We start from the raw sequence: 25933 nt of genomic DNA on the forward strand, positions 1-25933 counted from the left end.
GTGGTTTGGAGAGGAGGGCAAGGAATGACAGCTTACGTCCACAGTGTAGACATATGGGCACGAACCTATAATGCTATTATTGTACAATGCTCTGAAAATCTTTTCAATTTATTCTTTTTATAGAACAGGACAATAACTAATACAATCTAATTTAAGATAACTCACCATCTGCACACATAAGAAAGCATTAAGAAATGTGATAAGATAACAACAACATTAAAAATAGAAAAGAATTCTGAGAAAATTAAAACGATGGCCTTTTAATAGAGGTGTGAGAGTTGATAAGCAGTTGAATTTAAATTCTTTAAGGAGGCTGAAGGGAACTTAATATCTTAAAGTATAATATGTATTTTCTGATAGAAGCAAAAGCTTACTGCCAAGAAACATGTGGTCCTAGGTGAAAGCTGGACCATCTATTGTTGTGATGAGATCAACTCTAATCTTGGATATGTAATGGTGACATCTGTTTGAATATGCTTGGCCCTCTCCCTGCCCCCCCCATTTAATCTCCAACCAGTATTACTAAATACAAAATTTAAATCATGTAAAGTCTGTTTAAAAATTTCAGCACTTCTAACAACTCACCCACAATATATATCAAGAAATTATTAGAAACCTGTACTCTTCCCACTACTGCCAAGAAAAACAAGCAAAAAATAGACAATTAAATGTCTTTTTTAGAGTCAATCAGTTTGTCACCTAGCCCTCTTAAAAACTTCTGTTTTAAAGGGTCAATTCTGTTCTCTAAAATTCAAAGGAAAAAATTAATATAGGCTCCCAGTCAGTATCAGGTTCTTTGAACTCTGTTTAGACTAATAGGTTGTATAGTTCCCTCCTGTGACAATTAAAAAGTTAGTCTGAATAAACTTTAACATGCATGATTCCAAAGCTTTAATACCCCCTTATATATAAACTTTTAACAAAATCAGTATAAATTCAAGCTATTTGAAAAACTTGATAATCTAAATGAAATACAAGTCTGAAGTACAAAAATGGCACAGCATGAATGGCAATTTTATCATCATAACAAAATATTTAGGTGCTAATGTTAGCAAAGTATACTTTATTCCAGACTATGAATCACTAATTTCTTATGTCTTCTGTATATGGAGTTATTTTTTTTAGCAGTCTTATCACACTGAAGGTGTAAAATTTACATTAATTCACTCTAAAACCTAAAATTTTTCCAAGCAGATCTATGCTGAGTAAAAAGTAAGACATTTTATAGAAACATGCCAAGTAAAAACCATCAAAGTAGTTAAAATCAAATTCAGTAATAGCTTTAACTTTGCAGATCTATTTAACCAAATTTAATCACAATACTAAAAGAGGCGGATTCTAATTACTATATTTGAATAAACTATACATAGGAAGAGTTTTAAGGAAAAATAAAAAAACCCACAATCTTTTATACCTTTCAGGGCAATTACTTTGCTAGCTGGATTCATGATGGCGCTGTCTGCTGAAATTGGTCTTCGAATTGGATTACTTGGATCATTCATATCAATGATTACCACCTGGGCCTGCTCTCCTACTTTCTCTCTAATGCAGATGAATTTGTCTGACTCCATAGTCAGGGTACTAAAGCCAATGTTTGCTGGGTTTATACCCAGGTTCTGGAGCTAGAGGAAAAACAAAAAACAAAAAACATTAGTAAGCCATGTTACAAAGTGAATTAGACTTGATATTCATGTATTGTCATCATTACAAATCCTCATTTAACCATTAATGCTTCAAGGTCAACAGTGAAAACTCTATTACATTGATTCAAGTGCGGCAATTAATAGCCAAATAATGGACCTCTTGCTCTTACAACAAATATGGCATCCAATTGTTTGTTATAACCTTGTAGTTATAACTAGAGATTTATAACCTTGAGGTTATAACTAAGGGGCAGAACAAATAGACATAAAGGTAAAGGAAAGAGCTACATCTGAGAGCTAGCCTTTATGGTTCAAAGGATTTGAGGTCACCAGTGTTTCTTAATTTAAGATTTTTGAACTATTGGATCTGCTCTCTCCTACCCTCTTTAACATTTAGCAGTTACTTGTTCACATGCATTAGAACTCAGGAATCTGAAAATTAAGTTACAGCATAAAAAGAGAGAAATTTAAAATTTCACAAAGCTCCTGATCTAAAGGAACTTGGACTAGCAAAAGAAGACAGACAAAGAGTTAAAGTACTCCAAAACAAAGGTATGTAAGAGGGACCTTGCCAAAGAAGGCCCACAGTAAGGGAATGTGTTCAAGGGAGGTGGGCTAGAGAATGTTCAACAAGAAGGAAAAACAAATGCTAAGGCCCAGAGAGGTGAAAGTATGGTCTGCTAAGGAAACTAAAGTACTTTTATAACATTGGGAGTATAGACTATGAACATAGTAATAAAGTAGTGGAGAATTAAGGTTATAAAGATAAGCCAGGGCCAGACTAATAAGCTAAATGTAGCCCACTAAGAATCCTAAATTTATTCTTTAGGCAAAGGAGGCTATTTAAGGGTTTTAACAAGGAATAATGGAATCAGATTTGCTTTGTGTACTCAGAAGACATTCAAGTAGTTGCTAAACAAATACAGAGGCTCTGAGGAAGGTAGGTCTTTGAAAACCAGTTAAGTGTGTAAGAATAAAAGGCACCTGTTAGAAAGAGATCTCTACCAGAGTGGGTTATTAATATTCTAGGTGATTAAATGTGGTATAACAGAGTAAATCCCACTAACTGGCTGCCAGAAGGCTTTATTATACTAGCCTTGGCCAGACTAGTTTGTTTCGTTTTTTGTTTTTTCCTTTCTTTCCTCCACTGTATAATAAGTTCACACGGAACAAAATACGAAAATGAAATATCACAGGAAAAAGAAAAAAATCAAGTCTTCCTCCTCGCATTGTCCTCCAGATATCCAATTTTCCTCCCCAGAGACCAGCACTGTCACTACGCTCTTACAGACTGGCTAAGCCAAGTTAATTGTATTTTCTCTAAATTCTTTTGTCAAGCACATCTGCTAACAGTGCTTAACTATATAACCAGACCAGGATCTGAATAAGATATAAGATTCAGAGACTACATTTTACTTTCATTTCCCTCTTATACCTCAATGATTGCTGGCACAACCAATTATAAAGCAATAGGTACAGTAACTCCGTCACTGAACACCAGAGCAAGGACTCAAGCCAACTGTCTATTAACACAAACATGGTAATAAAGTAAAAGATTAACTAGCTTTACAAGATCAAGTATATGCTGCCATGCAAGGCAAGTATACAAGCTGTGAGATATGTAACTTATAATGAATTCGGTTATAATGAAACTTTATAAATTATTAATTTTCATTTCTTCCTGACTCTAAGTTTTATAGTGACTTTTAGTTCCAGAACTAGTGGAGGAAAATAAACTAGAAATGGTCCCCAAAAACATACAAAGGGACTGTGGGTGGGCTTCGGGGAGACCTTATACAAACCACGTTGTCAGTTTAATTTCAGGGGGATGTATACATCTATTTTTCTGAGAAGACCATTCTCAGACTCTTGTAAGTTTAATTGATAGTTACTGTTTCCAATAATTGGAGAAAATATTCCAGCTCATAGAACTAGAAATACATACATAAAAGCAACAGGAAACGTAACCAACTCTATGTTTATAGTAATACTACTCTCCAGCAATTTGAGATACTTCATCTCAGAAATATCCTATGCATTTCCATCCTCCATTTAAAAAAAATACTAATGGCACATGCACGAAAGTACAAATTATCAACTGCTCCCTTAAAAGAAACAAAAGACACACTTTGTAACTCATTTGGTTTACAGACTAGATTTGTAACAGGATCTACAAGTGGCACAACTGTAGGAGATGATACTTATTCCCAGCTTAGATTCCAAAAAGTAACAGATTTACTTTTAACCAGCCAACCCAAAACTCTAGAGTGCCTGGAGTTACATGTTACAAATGATAAAATGTTTCCTTTTCCCCTCTCCTACCTCCCTCACCCTATTTTGGATTAACATGCCTGGGGAGAAAAAAAGACACTACTTTCTTAGTTTTTTTTCAGTGAGAAATAGTGCCGTTTCCCTGAAAATAAGACCTAGCCGGACCATCAGCTCTAATGCATCTTTTGGAGCAAAAATTAATATAAGACTTGATCTTATTTTAATATAAGCCTGGGTAGAATAGAATACCAGGTCTTATATAAGACTGGGTCTTATATTAATTTTTGCTCCAAAAGACGCATTACAACTGATGGTCCGGCTAGGTCTTATTTTCGGGGAAACACGGTATTTCAGACTTCCCATAATCTAGAGAACACAGGAGGTTCTTCATTCAAGTAGTCAATTATTGTACAAATGTATAACTTTGATTATAAAATATAAGTGCCATCCAGAGTTAGTAGGTTCTGTGGATACCTCCTAAGAGCCAAAATATCTGGGTTTAGTCCCAGTTTTGCCACTTAAGAGATCATGGACAAATCAGTTATCTCTGTGTATGTTTCCTCATCTGAAACACCTGAAATGATAGTAACCTATCCCAGAGATGTGAGGATTTAATGAGAAGTGCTTAGAACAATGCCTGACACATAGTAAAGGCTCAATAGATACTATTAGTACATATAACACAGTTCAAGGGTTTTTTTGTATTTCCATTTTATTATCTGCTTAATTCAGCAGTCCTAAACGTTGGTTGAAACTCTGGGTGTGAATTTCTTTTGACTACTGATAACAGATAAGGGGTCTCTGGGTGCTTAACTTACTCAGACACTGAAAAGCTTTTTTTTTTTTTTTGACAAAAGGAAATTACACTTAAAGACTTCAAATTCTGCTCCCTAATTTGCCTACCTAAAGTTAGGCAGACACCTGAATCTTCAAAACATGTAACACAGAACCATTTAACATGCTTATGCTAAGTAACCCTACTTTATTTTAATTCTATTTTTAGGGGCATCATGGAACAGTTCTAATAAACTTGCTGAAAACATGTCTCCAACATGTTTGCTGAGGAAGCAAGCTCGGAAAGCTAACACAAACAGATGGCATAAGGTCAGCATCATCAAAAATTCTCTTTACCTTAAAGAGCTCAAGAATAAGAAACTAGTAAGTATTAAAATGGAAAGTAGGCACAGAATTTCTCTCTTCACTGTGCACAAGAGTTGAAGGCACCTGGTTCAAAGACTCAAAGACAAAGACACACACACACACACACACACACACACACACACACACACACACTCCTATACTACATGTTTCCAAAACCAAAGTTTCCCAATCTGCCCATGGCCCACAATTCCAATTCAATTTATCCAACCAAACTTTAAGCTACTCAAGTAAAAGAATTTTCTTTAAGAATGAAAACCTCTTCTACCTGTGCTCTCCAAAATGTCTAACTAAAGTTACAGAATCCAGAATCTTCTTACACAGGATAACATTCCTTTTACTGTACGAATACTTTTCAGGACACTTCTAGATTAAGAGATTTATGAAACCTGAGAGAGAGAGAGAGAGAGAGAGAGAGAGTATTTAAAAAACACACACACAATGAGATATCACCTCACACCTGTTAGAATGGCTATTATCAAAAAGACAAGTGATAGCAAGTATTGGAGAGATTGTGGAGGAAAAGGATCCCTCACACACTGCTGGTGTGAATGTAAATTGATACAGCCACTATGGAAAACAGTATGGAGGGTCCTCAAAAACTTAAGAATTGCCATATGACACAGCAATCCCTCTCCCTGGGTATCTACCCAAAAAACCTGAAAAATTTATTCATAAAGATGTATGTACCCTTATGTTCATTGCAGTATTATTCACAGTGGCCAAGACATGGAAACAACCAAAGTGTCCTTCAGTAAATGATTGGATAAAGATGATGTGGTATATATACACAATGGAATACTACCTGGCCATAAGATAAAATACTGCCGTTAACAACACGGATGGATCATGAGATTATCATGCTAAGCGAAATAAGTCTGATGGAAAAAGTCAAGAACTGTATGATCTCACTCATACGTGGGATAGAAAAACTGAAATCAACAAATTAACAAGACAAACAGAACAAAAATCTCACAGACACAGACAATGGTGGTTACCAGAGGGAAAGGGAGGTGGGGGGAGGTAGAAAAGGTAAAGGGGGCTGAAAATATTGTGACAGGAGATCTGACTTTGGGTAATTAACACACAATGCTATATACAGATGATGTATTATAGAACTGTACAATTGAAACCTATGTAATTTTATTAACCAATGCTACCCCAATAAAATTTAAAAATACATACATATATATATATATATATATATATATATAACAGGAAAAGCTGTTCCTTAGAGAAGCTAACTTAAAAATGGTAAAAGATTTACATTGTACACCTGAAAGTAATATAATATTGTATGTCAACAGTAGTTGAAAATTTTTTTTAATTTTTTAAATTTTAATTTAAAAATGGTAAAAGACTGATAGAATTATTTTTAAAGTCACTATAGGTATTTTGTAATCACAATAACTGACTCAGGCAAGAATCATAAAGGATACTAAAATTAATGACTGAAATTTTAAGGAGCAACACATCCTCAGAGTATCTCCCAAGATGCTTATACAAAGGGAATGAGAGATTTGTAGTGAAGAAATCTGTCAGACACAAACTCCATCAAGTAATCAAAGTTAGTATCACTAGGAATGGGTCAAATTGACAGCGTGTGCTTCTTGAGAGCATGCACTACAAAGAACACATTACCTTTGTGGTATTCCTGCCAAAAATATACAACCTGAATCTAATCATGACAGCACATCAGGTAAACCTAACCTGAAGAACATTCCACAAAATAAACAGTCTGTACTCTTCAAAAATATTTATGCCTTCAAATACAATAGAGTTCCAGATTAAAGAAACCTAGAGACAGGACAACTCATGATCCCAGATTTTCTTTTGATATAAAGAACATTATTGGACAATTGATGAAATCTGAATAAAGCCTGAGGTTAGGAAACAGTATTGTTAATTTCCTCACTTTGATCATTTTAGAATGGCTATTAAGACCATTTTGTTTTTCTTAGTAAACATACTCTCTATAGTATGTAGTGGTAAAGAGGTACCATATCTACAAATTACTTTCAAACAGTTTAATAAAAATATGTGGGTATAGAGAGACAAAAGAGGATAAATCAAAGGTATTAAAAAAATGTTAAGAACTGAAGAATCTGGGTAAAGGGTGTATATGGGAATTTTTTACACCCTTCTAACTTTTCTGCAAATCTGGAACTCTGTTTAAAAAAAGTGGTTTTTAAAAGACTCTTTTAAAAGAGACATAACTGAAAGCAACATGTAGATTTTGCCTGGATCCTGATTTAAACAAACCAGTAACATTTGGGGATGATCAGAGAAATCTGAATATGGAATATGGACTGGCGTTTAGATATTGAGGAACTGCTAAACATTAGGATGTTATAATAACACCGTGATTATAAGAAAATTTCCTTATTTTCTAAAGATGCACGCTGGAGTATTTAGAGGTGAAATGTCATGATAGCCCAAATTTCTTTAAAATGTTAAAAAAAAAAAAAAGCAAAACATTGTTAAAAATCTGAATGATTGGGTATATGACTCTCCTCGTCTTATGAAGGCTTACAAATTTATTTTTTTTAAAGTTTTCAAAAAGTGATTAATCTCCACTCTTCTATAGGTTATAGAAATTGAAAATTAAATTACATGGATCAGATTTTTATTAGATAATTTACCTGTAGGGTAGAGGAAGGAAGAATACAACTTCAAAAGGTGAAGATGAAAATCAAACCAGAGTGAAATAATTCAAGCACACGAGTTTACGCTCAATAAAGGAGCTGTACACTGGATGTCTGCCCAATTGGAACTGAGAGGTTTGCTGCTCTGTCCAATATGGTAACCAATGGGTTACATGCAGCTATTTAATTTTGTTAAGCAAATAAAATTTAAAATTCAGTTCCTCAGTCACACTAGTCACATTTCAAGTACTCAACAGCCACATGTGACTACCGTACCAGAAGGCACAGAATATAGAACATTTCCATCATCATATAGTTCTACTGGAGAGTACTGTTTTCAAAGTTTTTCTTTGTAGTCCAACAAAGAGAAAAGGAAAATCTTTAACATTAAACTGTGGCAAAATATGAAGAACAGGTGGTATAGACACACATTCAACTTATACAAGGATTTCAGACAAGAAAAGGAAACACAGAAAAAAAACACAGAATTTTCAGGTTTCAGAGTCCAGATACTTGGGGGAAGTTTAATCTGCAAAGTTCAAAGCTAGCAGAAGCGAGAGCGCAAGGAAAAACTCCTCAGTATGGGCACCTCATTCCCTTCAAGAAATCACAAAACATTCAAACACCAGAGGCCCAGTGTTATAAGGGACTGAGGACTGAGAATGTGCAGATGGAGTTAAGATGCAATTTCTTCAAAGAACGGAGAAAAAGAGAGGCCCATCTCTGTGCTTGGTAAACTATCACTGTCGCAATTTCTAAGATGTTCATCAATATCATAAAGCTTTTGGGGAAAGAGTACACAACTGTAAGATGAATCCTCAATTTCAAAAATGGTCAGTATGAAAAGAGATTGTAGTAAGATCAAAGAAATTTGGTAAAAAGATTCTAAGTTAAATGCTCACAGTTTTTAATGCTTTAAAGCTTTGTCTTTTTTGTCTTGCTTTTGAAACTATAATTGATTGTAAATGTGGCACAGAAAAAATTGTCCATTCTTGCTTTATGGGGAGCAAAGCATGCCTAGGTGCTGAATGAAAGTGATTTCACACACACCACACACTTAGACAGTGTGGGGGTACATGAGCACTTGCTATTTTAAGGATTTCTGCCCTTTTGCAGTTACCTAGCTCTGGGGTCATGGTATTATGACATAGTATTGTAAAACAGACTGGCTCTGATGTAGGGCTACTAACACATAGTCAAACCTAGGGTGGGCCAATTTGCTTTGTTCAAAACATTTTACTAAAGACAGTTAGAAAAACCTTTACATATCAAGGAATCAGGAAATCCAATGGCTGTAAGTCAGCACATTATTAGAATACATTAGTGATCAAACTATGAAAACACTGTTAAAGAGACCGAATAGACAATGAATATATTTAATCCAAATGGAATACATTTATTAAAAAGAGCAGAAAATGCTAGCATAAAACAACACACCGAAGTAAAACCACAGTATTTTTCAATGTCCAATTCTTTGACTAGCTAAAGATAAGACCCTCCATTAGCACAAAGTCTCTATCTCAGCAATCATAATTTTGTGCTTACAAAGATCACATAATTAAAGGAGCAATAGGTTTACTTTCAGCCTACCAGCAGTTCTTACATTTTGTCAGATAGGAAGACTCATGGGAAACAGGCTTTTTTATATGCCTACCAGGAAATTTGCCTCCTAATGAATGACTAGTAAACTCAAATCAGAACTACCAGCTGTATCAGCTAAAATCAAAATACATTAAAACTTGTGTTTATGACAGCATTACTAAGAACTTATGTTTCACAACTAAGTGCTTGGCTTTACACTTTCCAGATCCTTCCTCCTTGTTTCATCTGAACAGTTAGGATGTAAAGGAAGTATGCATGAGTTACTGTATCTCAGATGAGGCCATTTTGTAAATGTTCTATGTATAGTCCTATTTCCGTTACCTTTCTGTAAATGAATCATGTATCTTGATAAACTTTATAGGTGTTACCACTACAGAGTTAAGCAGTCAACAATTTTAGAAAGAACTGCTGATACTTGGATATCACGCAATACAGATATTTTTAAGTGGCTGAAGATTTGGTTAAGTTCCTACCCCAAATTTCACTCAGCATAATTTCCTTTAAAATTTCCAAACATCCTTTACCTTCATTAATATCAATCACAGAGGGAAAAAATGCTGACAGTGATTACTTCATTAAGCTCTTCCAGGAAACTAGCAGAATGTCACATAAATACTGCAGTAGCTGTCTTCTACAGGAAATGAAGAAAAATGCTGAGAATGCAGCATTCCTTTAGTTCTTCCATCAATAGGGTATCAGCCATTGTTTTCTGTGTGCTTCACACATTTCAAGCAACAAAGAAAAATGCCTTTAATATTTGCTGACCCCACACTTAAAATATATAGGTTAATTTATACCCCACGATAGCTTCTGAGGCAATGACTATCTCTTAGGAAAATTTTTGACTCTCGTCACTCACTCCCAATTGTTAAGAAAGGAACTACAGTTGAAGACAGACTATAAGACTTTTAGCTCTGGTAAACGATCAGGAGACTCAAAGGGAATTTTTCCTACTTGCAGCCAACTACTGACTAGAAAATTTTAAAACTTTAAATTTGACTCATTCTTAAAAAGTAATAATCCAATAATTAGGTGAAATATTACATATCAATTCTGACCAAGCTGCAAGGGAATACAAGTTTTTACGCCCCAAATCTTGCAGATGGGTATGACTCTCCAATGTTATGCATCCCCTTTCTGGTATAAATGCCATTCAGCTGGCACAGAACAACTGAATGCTACCAAAACTGTAAGAGATTATAGGTGTGTGTTGGAGTAGGCAATGGGGATGGGGGGGTCACAATTTATCCACTTTCCTTTCAAAGATCCACAAATGAGGCTTACTTTGAAGGTTCAAGATTACAATAAATATTTAGTGCTGACTTAACATAAAGACCTTCAAAGGATGATCTGAGTGTCCCAGGGCAGACACCAAGGGCTTGGTTTCCCGGAATGATCACAAATAAAATACGTGATCAGTTTCCTTACTATTAAAACTGTAAAGGTTCCAAAGAAACTTTATTCTATAACGCAACTTACCAACGACTTCACAAAACGTAGTTTAAGTGGGAGCCCAGCTGTTTCAACTCAACCTCAGTATTGATGCAAATATTCACGTATTTTTCTACTTTATACTAACAAACCTGCTAGGAAATTAGACATTATGCTGTGTCGCTTATTTTTCTAGTTGGATCAATCATTTAAAGCATGATCAGCACCAAGGTGCTGTAAGTTACAAGTCTAGAACGATTTCATTTTACACTGGAGTCACTGGAATATTTCCTTGTAAACCTAAACGGCAAAAATGTCAAGTTCAGCTGAATGAAGTAACACTCAGCACAAAGACTTGCAGGCTATCTCAAAATCACTTAATATTAACAAATTCAGGGAGTTCCAAGAATTAAAATGATTAAATGACTAAGGTTTATTTTCTATTAACACCTATTGAGCGCCTATTATTTGGCAACTTAGTATCAATTCAATATATTATAACCTGTTACTTAAGTACGAGTTCTATGTTAAATTGTTTCCTTTGTGTTAACTACTACTGAAGTAACAATCTAGATACTGTTTCACTGTGTGACATTTAAAGATTGCTTTGAGTTTTTTGGTTAGGGATAGGGTATGCCCTGGACACTTGATTTTTTTTTTTTCCAGTTACAGTTGACATTCAATATTATATTAGTTTCAGGTGTATAGCATAAGTGGTTAGACATTTATAAAACTTATAAAGTGATCACCTCGGTAAGTCCAGTACCCACCTGACACCATACGTAGTTATTACAATATTACTCATATAGACTACTTTCCCTATGCTGTACTTTATATACCCCCATGACTGTTTTTATTACTGGCAATTTGTACTTCTTAATCCCTTCTCCTTTTTAAATCACCCATCCCTCAACCCCCTTCCCATCCAGCAACCACCAAACTGTTCTCTATTATCTATGAGTTTGTTTCTGTTTTGTTAATTTTTTTTTTTAATTCATGGTACTAAAACTTCCCCAGGTGTCTCAAACACCGAACCCTTTAATCTTGCTTCTTTCATATCAGGTAAGTTTTCTTCCATTAACTGAAAAAAGCTTCCCTTCCATTTACTTTGGTTTTTATCATTCTTAAGATTTGTAACCTATTCTGTCACACCTCCCATTTTATTTAATTCTGTAATTTCCCTCTAAATGTAAAAATCTTCAAAATAAATGTTCAAGTTAATCTTTTGACATTGCAGGTTTCCACAGGGCCAATTCTGTTCCCAACTGCCGTCAGGATCAACTGTTTCTGTACATGTTGTTATTGCAACCCTTTATCTCCACGGGACTTTCTGTTTGTATTGTATGAAGTGTTTTTGCATGCCACAGATGATGCCAACAGTTTTCTTCCGGTTCTAATGGAAGCCTTTAAAGTATTTCCTCCAGTCTCTTCCTAATTCTGTCGTACTTTTTCCAATACTCACACATTTAAACAATTACAGAACAGCTACTGTATGCCAGACACTATACTAATACAGAGAATTCTACAGTAAACGAGGTATGGTTTCTTCTACTCATTGCGTTAACAGGCACACAACAATTACAAAGGTGTCGTGCGGTCAAAGGGATGCATGCCTAACCCGGATAAATGTGGGGGTATATGTGGTATCTCTGAAGAAATGGAAACGGAACCTAAAGAAGGGCACACAATTTACGGAAGGGCAGGGCTACAAAGCTTGGGAGAAAACACAGAACTAAAAATACAATACATGACCAAATAGGGTATTCATTTTCCCAAGTAGTCTATTCCCCAGACACCCAACAAACCTTCTGACAAGCGTTGAAGAGAATGTGAAAAAAAAAAGAACCTCGAACTCTCATACATTGCTGGTAGAGATGTAAAATGGTGCAGCTGCTATGAAAAAGCTGGGCAGTCCCTCAAAAAGCTAAAACACAGAATTTTACCAAGTGACCCAGCAATTCCACTGCTAGGTAGATATTCCAAATAACTGAAAAACAGGCATTCAAACAAAAAGTTGCACACTAATGTTCACAGCTGCACTATTCACAATAGCCAACAGGTGGAAAGAACCCAAATATCAACTGATGAAAAGAATAAAATGTAGCCTGTCCATTCAATAGAGTATTATTCGGCCATAAAGGAATGAAGTATTGATACATAGTACAACATAGCTGAATCTCAAATATTATACTTAGTAAAAGAAGTTAAACATGTATTGTATGATTCCATTTATAGGAACAGGTAAATCCATAGAGACAGAAAGCACATTAGTGCCTGCTAGGGAGGAGTGGGGAAGAAAAGACTGCTTGATATGAGGTTTCCTTTTGCAGAGATGAAAAAGCTTTAGAATTAGATACAGGTGACAGCTGTACAACATTGTGAATGCACTAAATACCACTAAATTTGTTCACATTAAAATAGGCAATTTTAAGCTTAATGAATTTTATTTAATTTAAAAAGGCTTCTGGGTCCCATTAAATTACAAACTCCTAAGGATTAGATATTATATATGTATACGTGTGTGTATATATGTATCTATGTGTATATAGATATATATATGCTTATAATGTATCTATATACACATAGATATATATGCTTAATATATAATTCAAGTAGACATTTGACTTAATTTATAGAAACACTTAAAATTATAATTAACTCAGAAATGTTTTTCTACTTTTCACATTTCAGACACCATTTTACTTAAACTCTTCACATGCCTTTTTTACATCAGTGTCTTCATTTGCAGTAGACAGTCATCTCCAATCCAAACCTTTTTTAAAATCATTATGGTGCTTTCATGGGAATTGTACATGCCTCAAATTCCATTTGCATATTATGAGTTTGTCTTTTCACTTACTTTTGGATTATGATCTCCAGAAACATATCCCTAATGGATTGCTTGCTGTTGTTGTCGTAATTCAGTTCTCTCTATATAAAGTCCCTTGTAAAAACAATAAAAACAAACCAAAAAGAAAAGGCAGGGCCTTTCTTTTTTTTTTCTTAAGGGAAAAGAAAACAAGGGTAGAGGACTTATTGTTTCTCCTCAACTTTTTCCTTGGTCTCATTCGGACTCGCTGCTCTCCTCCTTCACCAAGAGAGGTTCTAGTTTTTCAGCCACTTTCTTGCATTATCATTTTTGCCCGATTCTTTCTTTTTCTCTGTTCGATCTCTTTCCTGGATTCTTCAAACTTTGTCTTGAATTTCTGTGCATTTTCAGCATTGAGGAAGCGAATGGCCAGCAACTCTGGGTTAGGTCGCTCGTGGGCCAGCCAGGACCGCATGGGTGTTCCAACCCCTGGCGCGGTCACTGCCTGCTTTGGCTTCAGCTCCAACATTGCCGTGATATAATGGTTGGTGCGTATCTTCAAGGTCCTGTCCCTACGCATGAGGCGGATGGTCCTTTCTCCGTTTGCTTCAGGAGCCTGACGCTGCCAGTGCCTCGTTCCTTCCATTCTGGGAGATCGTTCTCTGAAGCAAATCGTAATGGTTTTGCCCACATTTTGAAAAGCTGCTCTTCACCTTCTTCCAGTGTTTTAATTTCTTGCTCAAGAAACTACAGGCTCAAACTGGGGGTGGTGGCTGGACTCTTCTGCGTTCTCGGTGGGTGGAGTCTTTGGTGCTGTGGAGGCGGCAGATGGGTAGGCCTGGCTGTGCTCCTTCCCTCCGAGCACAGCGCCGGCACCTCCCACCCGCCCATTGGCTGTTCCCTTCCCTAACGGGTTGCTTTTTGAGGGATATTTAAACCGTATGCTTGTAAGAGTTGTAACTGTTGAGGCCATACAGAGAGGAATAATTATTAGACGGGATAAATGTACCTCTTACCAATCCAGATGATTTCAAATAAGGAGATCTATCCAAAGTCAGCTCTTTGCCAAGGTGAGTGGATATGATAGTCTTTGGCTTTACTCTGCCTACTGTGGTGGTTTTTAAGCCCTTTCTTTTTAAAAATTTTAATTTTATTGGGGAATACTAGGGGACAGTGTGTTTCTCCAGGGCCCATCAACTCCAAGTCGTTGTCCTTCAATCTTGTTGTGGAGGGTGCAGCTCACTGGCCCATGTGGGAATCGAACCAGCAACCCTATTGTTCAGGGCTCAGGCTCTAACCAACTGAGCCATCTGACCGCCCCAAGCCCTTTCTTACATGAGCAGCTGGTCAGAAATAGATGAAAGCAACTCTCAACCCAATTCCCATTTTTCATCTGTTATACTAAGATTCCAACAGTTTCAATAGATGGGGGTCATGAAAAACTGCAATGCTGAGGACCCCCAGTGTGTTCACTCTGAGAGTTCTTGCCTTCCCTACTCCAGAAATGGACGAGGATGAAAGAGCCTGGTGTAACTCCAAGATCTTGCCTTCAATAACTGGGTAGATGGTAGTTTTTCCCTTAGCATGACATATATACGTTCAACTCAACTGGATAATGAGAGACTCCCCTCCAGCATAGAACTAATATTTGAGTGTCTGTAAGGGCTACAAATAGTATGATAAACACGAACACATATACTATAGTCTAACTTTACAACTGCCAGAAAGCATTAATTTAATAAATGAGGAAGTTGAGAAAAACTAAAAAGACAGCTTGGATTAAATATCTGAGACATCTTCCACAATAGCACACTACAGAATATACATTTTTTAATGTGATGAAATGATTTTCATGAACTCATTTCCTATTCTTTCAGAAATAAGCTTTAAAATCTGCTTTACTTCAGAACTTAAAGAAAAGTCCTTATTCATCCAATGATTCAGAAGAGGAAGTACTAATATTACTGGAAGTTCTGCCTCCAAGCACAACCCTACAAGTCTGTAATCACTTTCCCCTCTGGTTATGCTATTCAACCTCAGCAAGCATATTCTAATCCCACTTTCCTCCTCTCCTTCCCCCAAGCACAATTGTTTTCCTTGAGTTCTACTCAAGTTTTACATTAGTATAAATAAAAAGAATGAAAAATATAGTAAAATAGAAAGCTACTTTCACAATTTTCACAAGTGGTTTCAGTCCGGAACACATTCTTTCTCTTGTCATTAAGGAAAAGGCTATAGAGAAGTTTAAGAAGTTCGGCCTTATGAAAGGGATATAGATTGATATTCCTGGTTACAAGTTAACCTAGTCCCAATCATTCTGCTCAATTTCTACTAGGAACTTGGATAAAGCCTTTAAAAACATAATCTAAATAACCATTTAAGGCATAGAAAATCAAATGTTGGTTCACTGGCCCCTATTTTTCTCATACTATAAAAACTACTGACCTAAAGACAAACTGCTAGTAGAATGTGTACATCAAAGACCACCACAGCATAGATACAAATTGTGGTATATTTTGTAGTTCAAACAATACAGATCATTCACCAAATGAGGCAATGTGCCACACTGAAAGAACAAATATTAAAGTCTGACCACCCACTCACAAGCTGTGTGACTCTACAAGTTAACTGCTATGAACTTTGGTTTTCCTATATGCAAAGTAAGTCTAACCCCACCTACCTGAAGGGATTATCTTAATTAAATCACAAACACAAAATATTTAGCATAGTTCTTGGCACACAGTAGGTACTCTAACAGCTATAATGGTCAATTTATTTTGATCTTGTAGATTTCAGAGCAATTAAGATGTGATGGATAGTTATTCCCTCTAAACTAGGGCAAAATATCTTAAATTATGTCTTTCATTAACACAAAAGAAGAGACACAAAATCCAAGTCTGACAGATGGGTTTTGCATAATACATTCTGACCCAAGCCTCCTGCTATCCCTTTGAGTTAAGAGCATTAGCCACAGGCAGTTGGCCAAGAGGGGAGAAAAGAGATACCTAGAGCTGTAAATTTTGCTATGGTTTACAAATTGATTTTATGAAGTAGCTTTAGCATGGCATGTATGTAAATGAATTAGAGATAAGTGAACTAAAGCCTCATTCTAACATACAGGACTAAAACATCTATCAGTAATGAACTCATTTCCCATTTAAGTAAGGACATTTACTTATAGAAGGACATATATAACAACACGAACAAAAGCCTCAAGGGCATTCCACATGGGTATTTCCTCAGATATGTTTTGGTCTCTCAAATATATCTAACTAAGGAACACTAATTTTAAAAATGTACCAAAATGTAAACAATGTGCGCTCGTGGAATACAATAAAAGATTTTTAAAATTCTTTCTTTTGGGCAGTTTCAGAGCAAGATCAATTTTGCATCCCATTAGTATTTGTATTAAATTCTGCACAATATCAAACATTCAATGACATCCATGGTTTCAATTATGTGGGGACAGCCTTTGCCAACTAATCAATGCAAACATGAATGCAAGCTGCAATCAGTCTTGTTCAGCACTTTGTCCCTCATCTAATACAGTTGCTGATATATGATAAGTATCAAATCTTAGGTGAGTACCTAATATTTATGAGCCATAAAAAGCCAGGTCTGAAAATAAAATGTTGTATCATTGGTTTTGAGATACCTGCATAAACTGTACTTGACAAAAATTATATAGCTAACCATGCTCTGAGAGTACTACACCAAGTACTTTCACACACACGATAACTTTGGGAAGCGATAGATCTACCTATTTAACAGAGAAAAAAAGAGGTTAAGTTTTACCTGGCATTCTCCAACACTGTAGCCACATTTCATAAGCCGCATGTGGTACTGTGCAACTGAAATGTGCTTACTGTGACTGAATGTATTTTAAAATTTAAGTTCAAGTTACTGATGATTAATTATGAAAAACGTAAGTATGTTTCGAATAACGTAGCGTTCCCCCGAAAATAAGACCTAGCCGGACAATCAGCTCTAATGCATCTTTTAGAGCAAAAACTGATAATAAGACCCGGTAGACCTAGCCAGACAATCAGCTTTAATGCGTCTTTTAGACCGGTTCTTGTATCAACTTTTGCTCTAAAAGATGCATTAGAGCTGATTCTTCAGCAGTCTTATTTTCAGGGAAACACGGTAGGTATGCAAATCTGCTTTTCCAACTGTAAATTTTATGAAAGCCAAGTACAGATAAAATATTTCCAATGAAAATAGGGTCTGAATTGAGATGAGCTTTAAGTGTAAAATATACATCAGATTTTGAAAATTCAGCACCCAAAAAAAAGGAATGTAAAATACCTCATTTGAAAATTTTATACTGATTACATGTTAAAATTGTAGCATTTTGGGAATACTGAGTTTTAGAAACACTAAAATTAATTTCACCTCTTTGGCACTTTTTATATGGCCACTGGAAAACGTAAAATTACGTATGTGGCTCTTACTATTTTTCTATTGAACAGCAGTGGTCTCAACAACCCCCAAACCCCTAATCTGTCTACTATACCTCATCATCAATCACATTTTCAACCAGTAGAGAACTAACTTCTTGGAGCAAAGTCCAACAACAAAAAATAAGCACACTAGGACACTGTATAACTTCTCTTAAGGCCAATCATTCTTTCTTTGAAATATTTGGTGCCCAAAGACCTAGGTTCCAATCCCATTCTGACAATGTGTTCCCTTGGGCACTACTTTGGGTCTCACTTTCTGCAGTTTGAGGATGCTGGAGGATTAAGTAAAGACCTGAAAGCCTCCAGCCACATTCACAAGCTGTAACAGGCTTTCACAAGAAGTCTGCTGCTCCCTCCATTCACTAATCATTGTTCATGACCACTACTTCTCCAAGAGACAGCATTCAACTAACACTTTCAAATAATGAATGTTTTAATTTTAACCAATGAAATGTAAACAAATAAATATGGGTGGTTAGCTAAATCTTCACTCCCACAAAGCCTATCAGCTTGGCCTATAATTGCATAGTCCAATGTCACAGTCAATAGCCTCCTGTGGCTATTTACATTTGAATTAATTAAAAAGAAATAAAAGTAAAAACTGAGTTACTCAGTCACACTAACCACATTTCAAGTGCTCAATATCCCTCTGTAGCTAATACAAAATTTCATTATGAAGGGAAGTTCTACTGGACAGTAACTCATAAAGCAAAACCAAACCTATAACAATGCTGGAAGAAAACACCTTGTTAACTATAGTTCAAATATCATAGGTTAAGGTTTGTGAAATCACGTATTTCACTGCACACTAAAAATGAAAATAATTGAGGTTCTACACACACACACACACACACACACACACACACACAGTTCCATGTGTTAAATTATTTCCTAAAGAGTTAAAGCACAGTCATTAGAATTAGCCATATCTTTAAGCCAAGTAAATTAGGAAAATTCTGAAAAACACGATACATCTTAAACTTGGAAGCTATTCCCGGGATAGAATGCAGCATAATTCCAAGCAGTATGCCTCTTCCAGGCAGTACAGTTAAGCATACACCATATCCCAGTAATACTTAGCTTTGCTGTCTCTTTGCAAATCAAAACCACCATAGCAAGAACTCCTACTATTCAACTCACAACATATTCCATGCCTGAGTTTACGGATTGAAGGGAAGAAAACAGAGTGAGGAGATTTTTAACTACAGACCGGAGAAACCTGGTAAACAGTGGAATGTGTCCATTGACATAAAGATACTTAATGCACCAAGAATTAAGAATTGCAGGCAACATTTTATGTGTAGCCTAAGGTTTTGTTTTTTTCAGAATCTGCAACTCTAGCAATGTTTCAAATAGACATTCATCCGTTGACTGCTATCAGCTTAAACATCCTAAGAGAAAAAAAAATCCTTCATAACTTAAAATATTATTTATTTGCTGCAATTTCAAGCCTTGATGATAGATCCTTCAGTTGGCCAAAGTAGTTACATAGTATAGAAATAAATTCATTTACAGTTTACCTTTCACAAGCTAACTTACACTCGAGTTCCTCAATTCTTGTTCCCAATTTTTATCCTACGTGCTTCAGAAAGTTTTCTGCTACTTAGCAAACTGGCAGGACTCAGAGGTCAAAGACCTAAAATGCCAATTAAAACAATTCTTATTTATTTTTTTAAAAGGAAGGGATAAAAATGAGAAGTCAGGAGTTTATTTTCCTGGAAGAGGTTGGTGATTGGGGATCTTTGCGCAACTAATCACTACCAGTTGGAGTATAAAGTCACAGTAGCAAGCTTAAATTTAGGCATGGCATATTAGTCCAAAAAAGGGATGACTAAATTATTCAAGTATATGTACAAAGCTGCTTTATGCTCAAATCTTCAAATTATTTGAGAAGGAAATGGCTTCACTCAAGTATTTTCAGAAATTTCGAATACTTTAGATATCAGACCCTGTCTTCACATTAAACCTGTCTTCAATCAGTTACAAGGTTGGATTTAAATCGTTGGGATTATTTAACAATTCCTGTTTCCTCTTAAATAGGGATGACAAGCTATTGCTCAAACCACCACTAGTTAAGAAATAAGACTTACTAGTGGGCTGTACTTCTGCCTTGTAAACAGCAACTATACCTGCGTCTCTTGTGTATGATTTTACAAACCTCTGTCTGCAGAAAGATTATACATCATATGCACTTCAGTGTGAGGAGCCTGTGTTTTCCCCCACACTCAAGGACATTTTTTTCCTAAACCTACATTCATTTACACCCCTCTTGAACAGAAGTAACCACAGCAATTAAAATTTAGATTGAGCATAAACAATAACTTCTCCATGTCCATTAGGTCACTTAACATTTTTTTAACCTCTTGTAAAATAGTGTTCCATTACTTCAGATAAGTTATCTGAAAACCATAGATGACTGAAGAAAGGGTATTACTTAACTCATTTTCTGAGTAAAGATTATTCATTACATTTCAAGACTTAAAAGGAAAAGAATTTCTTGCTGATGCAAGCAAAGGTGATAATGCCTGTAAAGAAATATGAAATGTTACTGATATATTAAACCTTTTTATTAACAAGAATCCTTAATGTATGTTATACCAATGGAAAAAAAGTAAATAAAACTAGCCTTCTAGTGGTAAAGTGTGTGATAGCCAATAGGTCACTAGTATTAATGTCATGTCAAACCACAGCATCTTTTATCATTGTGAAATTAGCCCTTCAGAAGATTGAGCTGAGGCAGGCCTCTTTAAAGGGTATTTCGGAAGAAAGCACATTAATATTAATAAATTATTTCAGCCAAAGTGAAACCAGGATTGGTGAACCAGGAAAATCAGCTCAGAAAAGGCTTAATTCAGTCAAACCTTCCAACTATCACCTGCCTAGGCCCTCCCTGGGCATGTTGCCAGATAAGACAGTATGTTGTCTACAGGATAACGCACCATAGGGAAGAATTCTAGAACCTACGAAAAGGAAGCCAATTCCAGGCCCAAAACCTTGCATATCTCAGAGCAGGTGTGCTTTATCCTCAGGGCTTGATTTGATTCCAGGCAAACCTGAGGGAGGTACTCACGCCCACAATTACCTGCCAGACTCCAGCAGACCCCAAGATAAACTCTCCATAACCCTTCCTACCTTCCAGAACCAAAGAGGGGATTAAGGGCCATTCCATCCCCAGGGACTCAAGGGGGGGGGGGGGAGGCGAGTTCCCCTAGGGACCTTGACCCCACGCACTCAGATTGACACCGCCCTGTGAAATACGTTCCTCCATTCTATCCTCCAGTTCCTTCAGTGACCTTCTGTTCCTACTGCCTCGGGGATGGCAAGAGACAAGCCACCGCCGTTCCCCCCACCCCCAGGGGAAGGTGCCTTTCCCAGATGAGAGCCGCAAAAGGAAGGAAGAAAAAAAGATTGCTCCTCCCCAACCCACCCGCCCTACAACTCCTGGGTGCAGACACGTTGGGGGAAAAAGAGCAATGGGAGGTGACAGCCCTGCACTGACCTAGGCGATGAAACCCTTGCTCCGGAAGAAACACGGAGAATTCCCCCCGCTCCAACCTATCCAAATGAATGAACTGAATAAAACGGGGAGAGGGGTGGAGTTAGTATGCGCAGTTCTTGCCATCCAGGAAGCGAAGATAGAAAGGCCCTCGAACCCACGACAGGCCTCGCGGCACTCTGCACCCCGACTCTCGTCCTTTCCATCCAAACCCCACATCACTTAACCCTTTAAGCTTTCCAAAATAGGCCCCCATCCTCCATCTACCCCGGACACCGACACCCCCCCCACCCCCACCTCCGATTCGGCTTTTTGCTTGGGCCTAGAGTCCAGCTTTCTCCTCCTTACCACCCTCTCCACAGCCCTGACCAGCCAGGGCCCAGTCGCACCTGAAGATGCTCCTGAAAACGAATTGGCAGAATCTGGGCCATGGCGCTGTCGGGGGTATGGTCTCCTCCTGTCACTGGGGCTGCGGGGCAGTGGCTGCCCGGACTCTCCAAGGGAGAGGAGGAGAAAAGGGAGGGGGGAGGCTGGGCTCAGCAGGATACTCTCCGGGGACGCAGGAAACTGGCAGGCAGACGAAAGAGCTCGGGTCGGGGGCGGAGGCTCCAGGGTCCGGGAGAGCCGCAATGGCGGAACCGGGCGCAGCGCAGACTCCGGAAACGGCTGAGCCCTGCGGAGGGATCCCGGCGACAGAACTCCGCCCAAGTCACCTCACCCCCTCCGTCTTATGTACCCCTCCACACGGAGCGCCGCGGTGCCGCGGGCGCAGGAATTCTGGACGCAATGCGCTGTGGGACTCGCTTACTGCTGACACATGAGGGGAACTAGAGGAAGCGAAGGGACTACTTTTTTGGACTCATCACTTTCCCCAGCCTCCAGCTTCTCCCTCCCTCCTTTCTTTTTTTTTTTTTTTTTTTGCATTTTGCCACATCATGCGACTAGGGGCGACCAACGTCATTTCCGTGGACTCTTTAGGTCCCACCCACGTACTTCCGGGTGCACGTGATGCTGGTCAGGATGGGTTGGCTGATTGCTGCCAGAATGCAGAACGAGTTCTAGAGAAATGTGGAGTCTCCTGGGAATGCGGTGGCTGTTGGGCCGCCTTGAGGAATGGTGGTGCTGCTCCCGTCCCCTGTGGATCCTGTCTATTTAAACTGAATCCCTTACGAAGAGAACGTGGAGTGGGCAGATGGGCCCAGCCTCCCGCCCTCTTCGTGACTCAGGGAAACGACCTCCCTGCAGAGCGCTTTTTTGGCAGCTGGCTGCAGTTTTCCCCCGCCTAGTTTCATATAGTGGGTGTTTTCTTACATCCCAGGGACGGGGGAGTGAAATGGGGTTTAAAATCCTCCCTGCCCTATGCACACCCTTCTGACGGTTGGAGAGACACGCTTGGATTCTAACTAGAGCTAGCAGTCTCTTCGGATGTTACTTTAAAAAGTGGCTCGGACAGTGAAGGCCATTTCTGAGGTATCTCAAACTGGCCTTGTGATAGCTTTTAACGTTTCTGCGGACATTTTGGCGGACATGCATATCGGCCTAGTTTAGTAATACATTTGTCTGGTGTTAAAGGATTTGAGTATCATAAATACGCGGAAGAACTGGACCAAAATTGTAGCAGGAATCTTTTGGCCACATCAAATCACGAGACTCGAAGATTTAGATAATTAGGTTAAGGGTGGTTTGTAAAACCTTAAGGTTCTTCCTCGGTGTGGCTAATGAACACTTGGAGAAAGGGATTAATTATTGGCAGGGCCACCTCCACATTGCTTATAAATTAGCAGTGTTTGGAAATGTAAGCGCTTCAAAGCAGGAGTGTTGTGTCTTTTTCTAACAGAATTAATGTATCTGGTATTAACGATTAATAACCTTCCTAGTACTTTATTGCTAAATTGTAAGCTGTAATATTTCATAATAGCACAAATACAATAAGGACAAAAAAATTTAGTTCTGTGCCTTTCATCTTGATAAGAGATGTGATTATTTTTCCAGAAAGATCTTGAGGAAATACTCAAGTATACAGTGATTTTTAGTGCCCTTCCCAGTTAAAGACGTAGAACACTATTAAGTATGCAATGATTTTGTGTGTTAAGCAGTTTTGCCTAGAGAAGTTTGCTTCATCATTTAAATTGCTTTGTTTTTCCCAAAATATATGTCAAATACTGAGGATGAGGGAAGACTCTTTGGCAGGTAAGAAACAGCAGAGAATGTTCTGCAAAGAAAAGCCTTGCCACCATGTCATAAGAGTGAATATTTATGCTTGGCAAAATTTCATTTTATTAAGCTAAAGACTTGAAGATGTTCTGTATTCTGCAACATTTTAAATGACCTTCCTAATACCAGTATAATAGTAGCTGCTTTCAATCCTTTCTGGAAATAGACAAATTCTAAATTAAAAATCTATAGGACTTATTGTTTTATTACAGTAAAAGCTATAGCTTAAGAAACATTTCCAATTAGAATCTGGGATAAAGTTATATCATGAACAAGCCACTGAAATTTATTAATAACTTGTGTTTTCGTACAGACCTGTGTAATTTTAACTACATTTAGAATCCCCAAAGGAATTTATTTTAGCTTGGATAATTGGTGGGCAATATCTAACGGAGAGTGCACTGAGGTTGTGTTAAAGTGACTGCTGTGTCATCACACACAGAAATCTAATGAATGCATAGTTCTCAGAAATCATTTAGGGAGAATAAAAATAGATTACAATATACCAGCTCATTTTGAACACTGTATCCTTCAAATCAATAAATCCAAAATTTTTCAAGAGAAAAAAATTGGTCCAGATGGTAAAAAGTTGAAAAACCAAAACTGCATTTTAAAAATCAGTAATTTTGGCTGAGGTAATAAGAGCTTTGTATGGTAGTATGCTGTTGTCGCTAAAGGTGCAGAGGCAGGGTAAAAAAGATTGTCAATCCTTGGTTTAGAAGCCCCAAAGGCTGAGTTACTATGAACAGTTACCTGAGCAGTAACTGCAGGGCTTTGTTTTCAGGTACCATATTAAGTTAGAGAAAAAAATAAATAGCCTAATAAACCAGAAAACAAATGCTGGGGTTTTTTCCCCCCTAAGTATGACAAAGTCTTTTAATAAGAGTACTACTATAAATGTATCATCATCCTTTGGTTTCAGAAAATGGTTTAGTAACGTAGCCATGTTTAAAAAATGGTCAAGTTCTTTCAATTTGAAGCTATTTTTTTTAGCAGAATATCCTTGCTCTGAGTCACAGCAAGCACCATTAGCAAAAACTGCATTGTTCATCTATTTCAAGGAGTGCCAATTTCTCAAAACCTATTTTATGTTTTATGCCGATAACTATAATACGTTACCTCACATGAGAATGACACCTCAGAAAAACTTATCATTGTAGAAAGTTCCTCTGTATTATTCATCTTCAAGCAGTCCCTGAATTAAGGTCCCTGCTGTTTAACTTGACCTTTTAAAAACAGTGTGAGCTAGCTGCATTGCAAAAACCGCAACGTAAAGGCATTCCTCAAACATTAAGAGATTAATTTTAAAGCAGAACTTTAAACCTAACCCACCAGTACCAAATATTTAAAATTCAGATTTTAGCAAAACCAAACAGGATATACTTTAGCATTACCCAAGTAAGATAAGTGGTTTTGCCACTTAAACCGCAGCTTTGAAACATCTCAGCCCCCTAGGGCCACTGATACAATCCCAGCAGGATTAGATCAAGGGCAGTACATCAAACGCACAGTAAGTGGCTCAGGTATCAGTCAACATACAGTGCTCACTTTATTTTAGCCCTGTATAAGGCACTGATTTATAGGCAATGCTCACCCAAAAGGACACACAAAGGAAGAAAAAAAAATTTGTGGCCTTTTTTTAGAATGAAATGGACTCGAACTTAACTCGGATACTCAGTATCATTCACTCAGGCTTGCCCTAAACCTAATTTACATAGACAAGTTTATAATGTATCAAAGATGGCAATAAGATCTATAGTGAATCTTTATTCCATGTCAGGATAGCCAAGACTAGTCCTGTGGGAATACGGTCTGGAATGTAGTCATATTACACAGGCCCCTCGCATGTTTTCTAAAAGTTAAATCAGAGCCCAGCAGAGGAATAAAGTGGCTGATAATAACATTACCTTACAAAGTTATCTCAGGAAGGTTGGTTCAAATATAGTGATAGAGCATTGTGGACAGAAAACCCACAAGTTATAATCCTGCTGATCAATAGGGGGTCAGATGCCACATCACAACATCTCTTTTACAACCAAAAACAAGTCACAAGAAGCTTGAGAGGATCTATAGAATGAAGGGCAATGAGGCTCAAGGGGTGGGAATGATTGTTAAGGGCTAATTTTCCTCCTTTCTAAACATGTGGAACTGTCTTTTCACTTTCTAGAGTTATTACTGTCTCCAATTCAAAACAACGCATG

At 37.4% G+C, this 25933-nt stretch overlaps 1 protein-coding gene and 1 pseudogene across 2 annotated transcripts in view; both read right to left on the reverse strand.

The window, feature by feature from the left end:
* CLTC (clathrin heavy chain) overlaps positions 1–22320 on the reverse strand; it is a 64636-nt gene extending 42316 nt beyond the window's left edge. Inside the window, exons 1-2 of one of the 2 annotated variants that reach the window (XM_019736322.3) lie at positions 21908–22320; positions 1415–1622 (exon numbers count right to left, since the gene is read on the reverse strand). In XM_019736322.3, the coding sequence (XP_019591881.1) occupies positions 1415–1622; positions 21908–21949 (250 nt within the window). In that variant the 5' untranslated portion in view covers positions 21950–22320. The remainder of the gene's footprint in view (positions 1–1414; positions 1623–21907) is intronic. The other variant, XM_019736320.3, reaches the window with a different exon arrangement.
* On the reverse strand, positions 13449–14532 carry LOC109449756 (ran-specific GTPase-activating protein pseudogene; annotated as a pseudogene).
* Positions 22321–25933: the final 3613 nt, after the last annotated feature.

Source organism: Rhinolophus sinicus, chromosome 12, assembly GCF_057876585.1.
Source record: "Rhinolophus sinicus isolate RSI-liver-muscle chromosome 12, RSI-T2T, whole genome shotgun sequence".
NCBI lineage: Eukaryota > Metazoa > Chordata > Mammalia > Chiroptera > Rhinolophidae > Rhinolophus > Rhinolophus sinicus.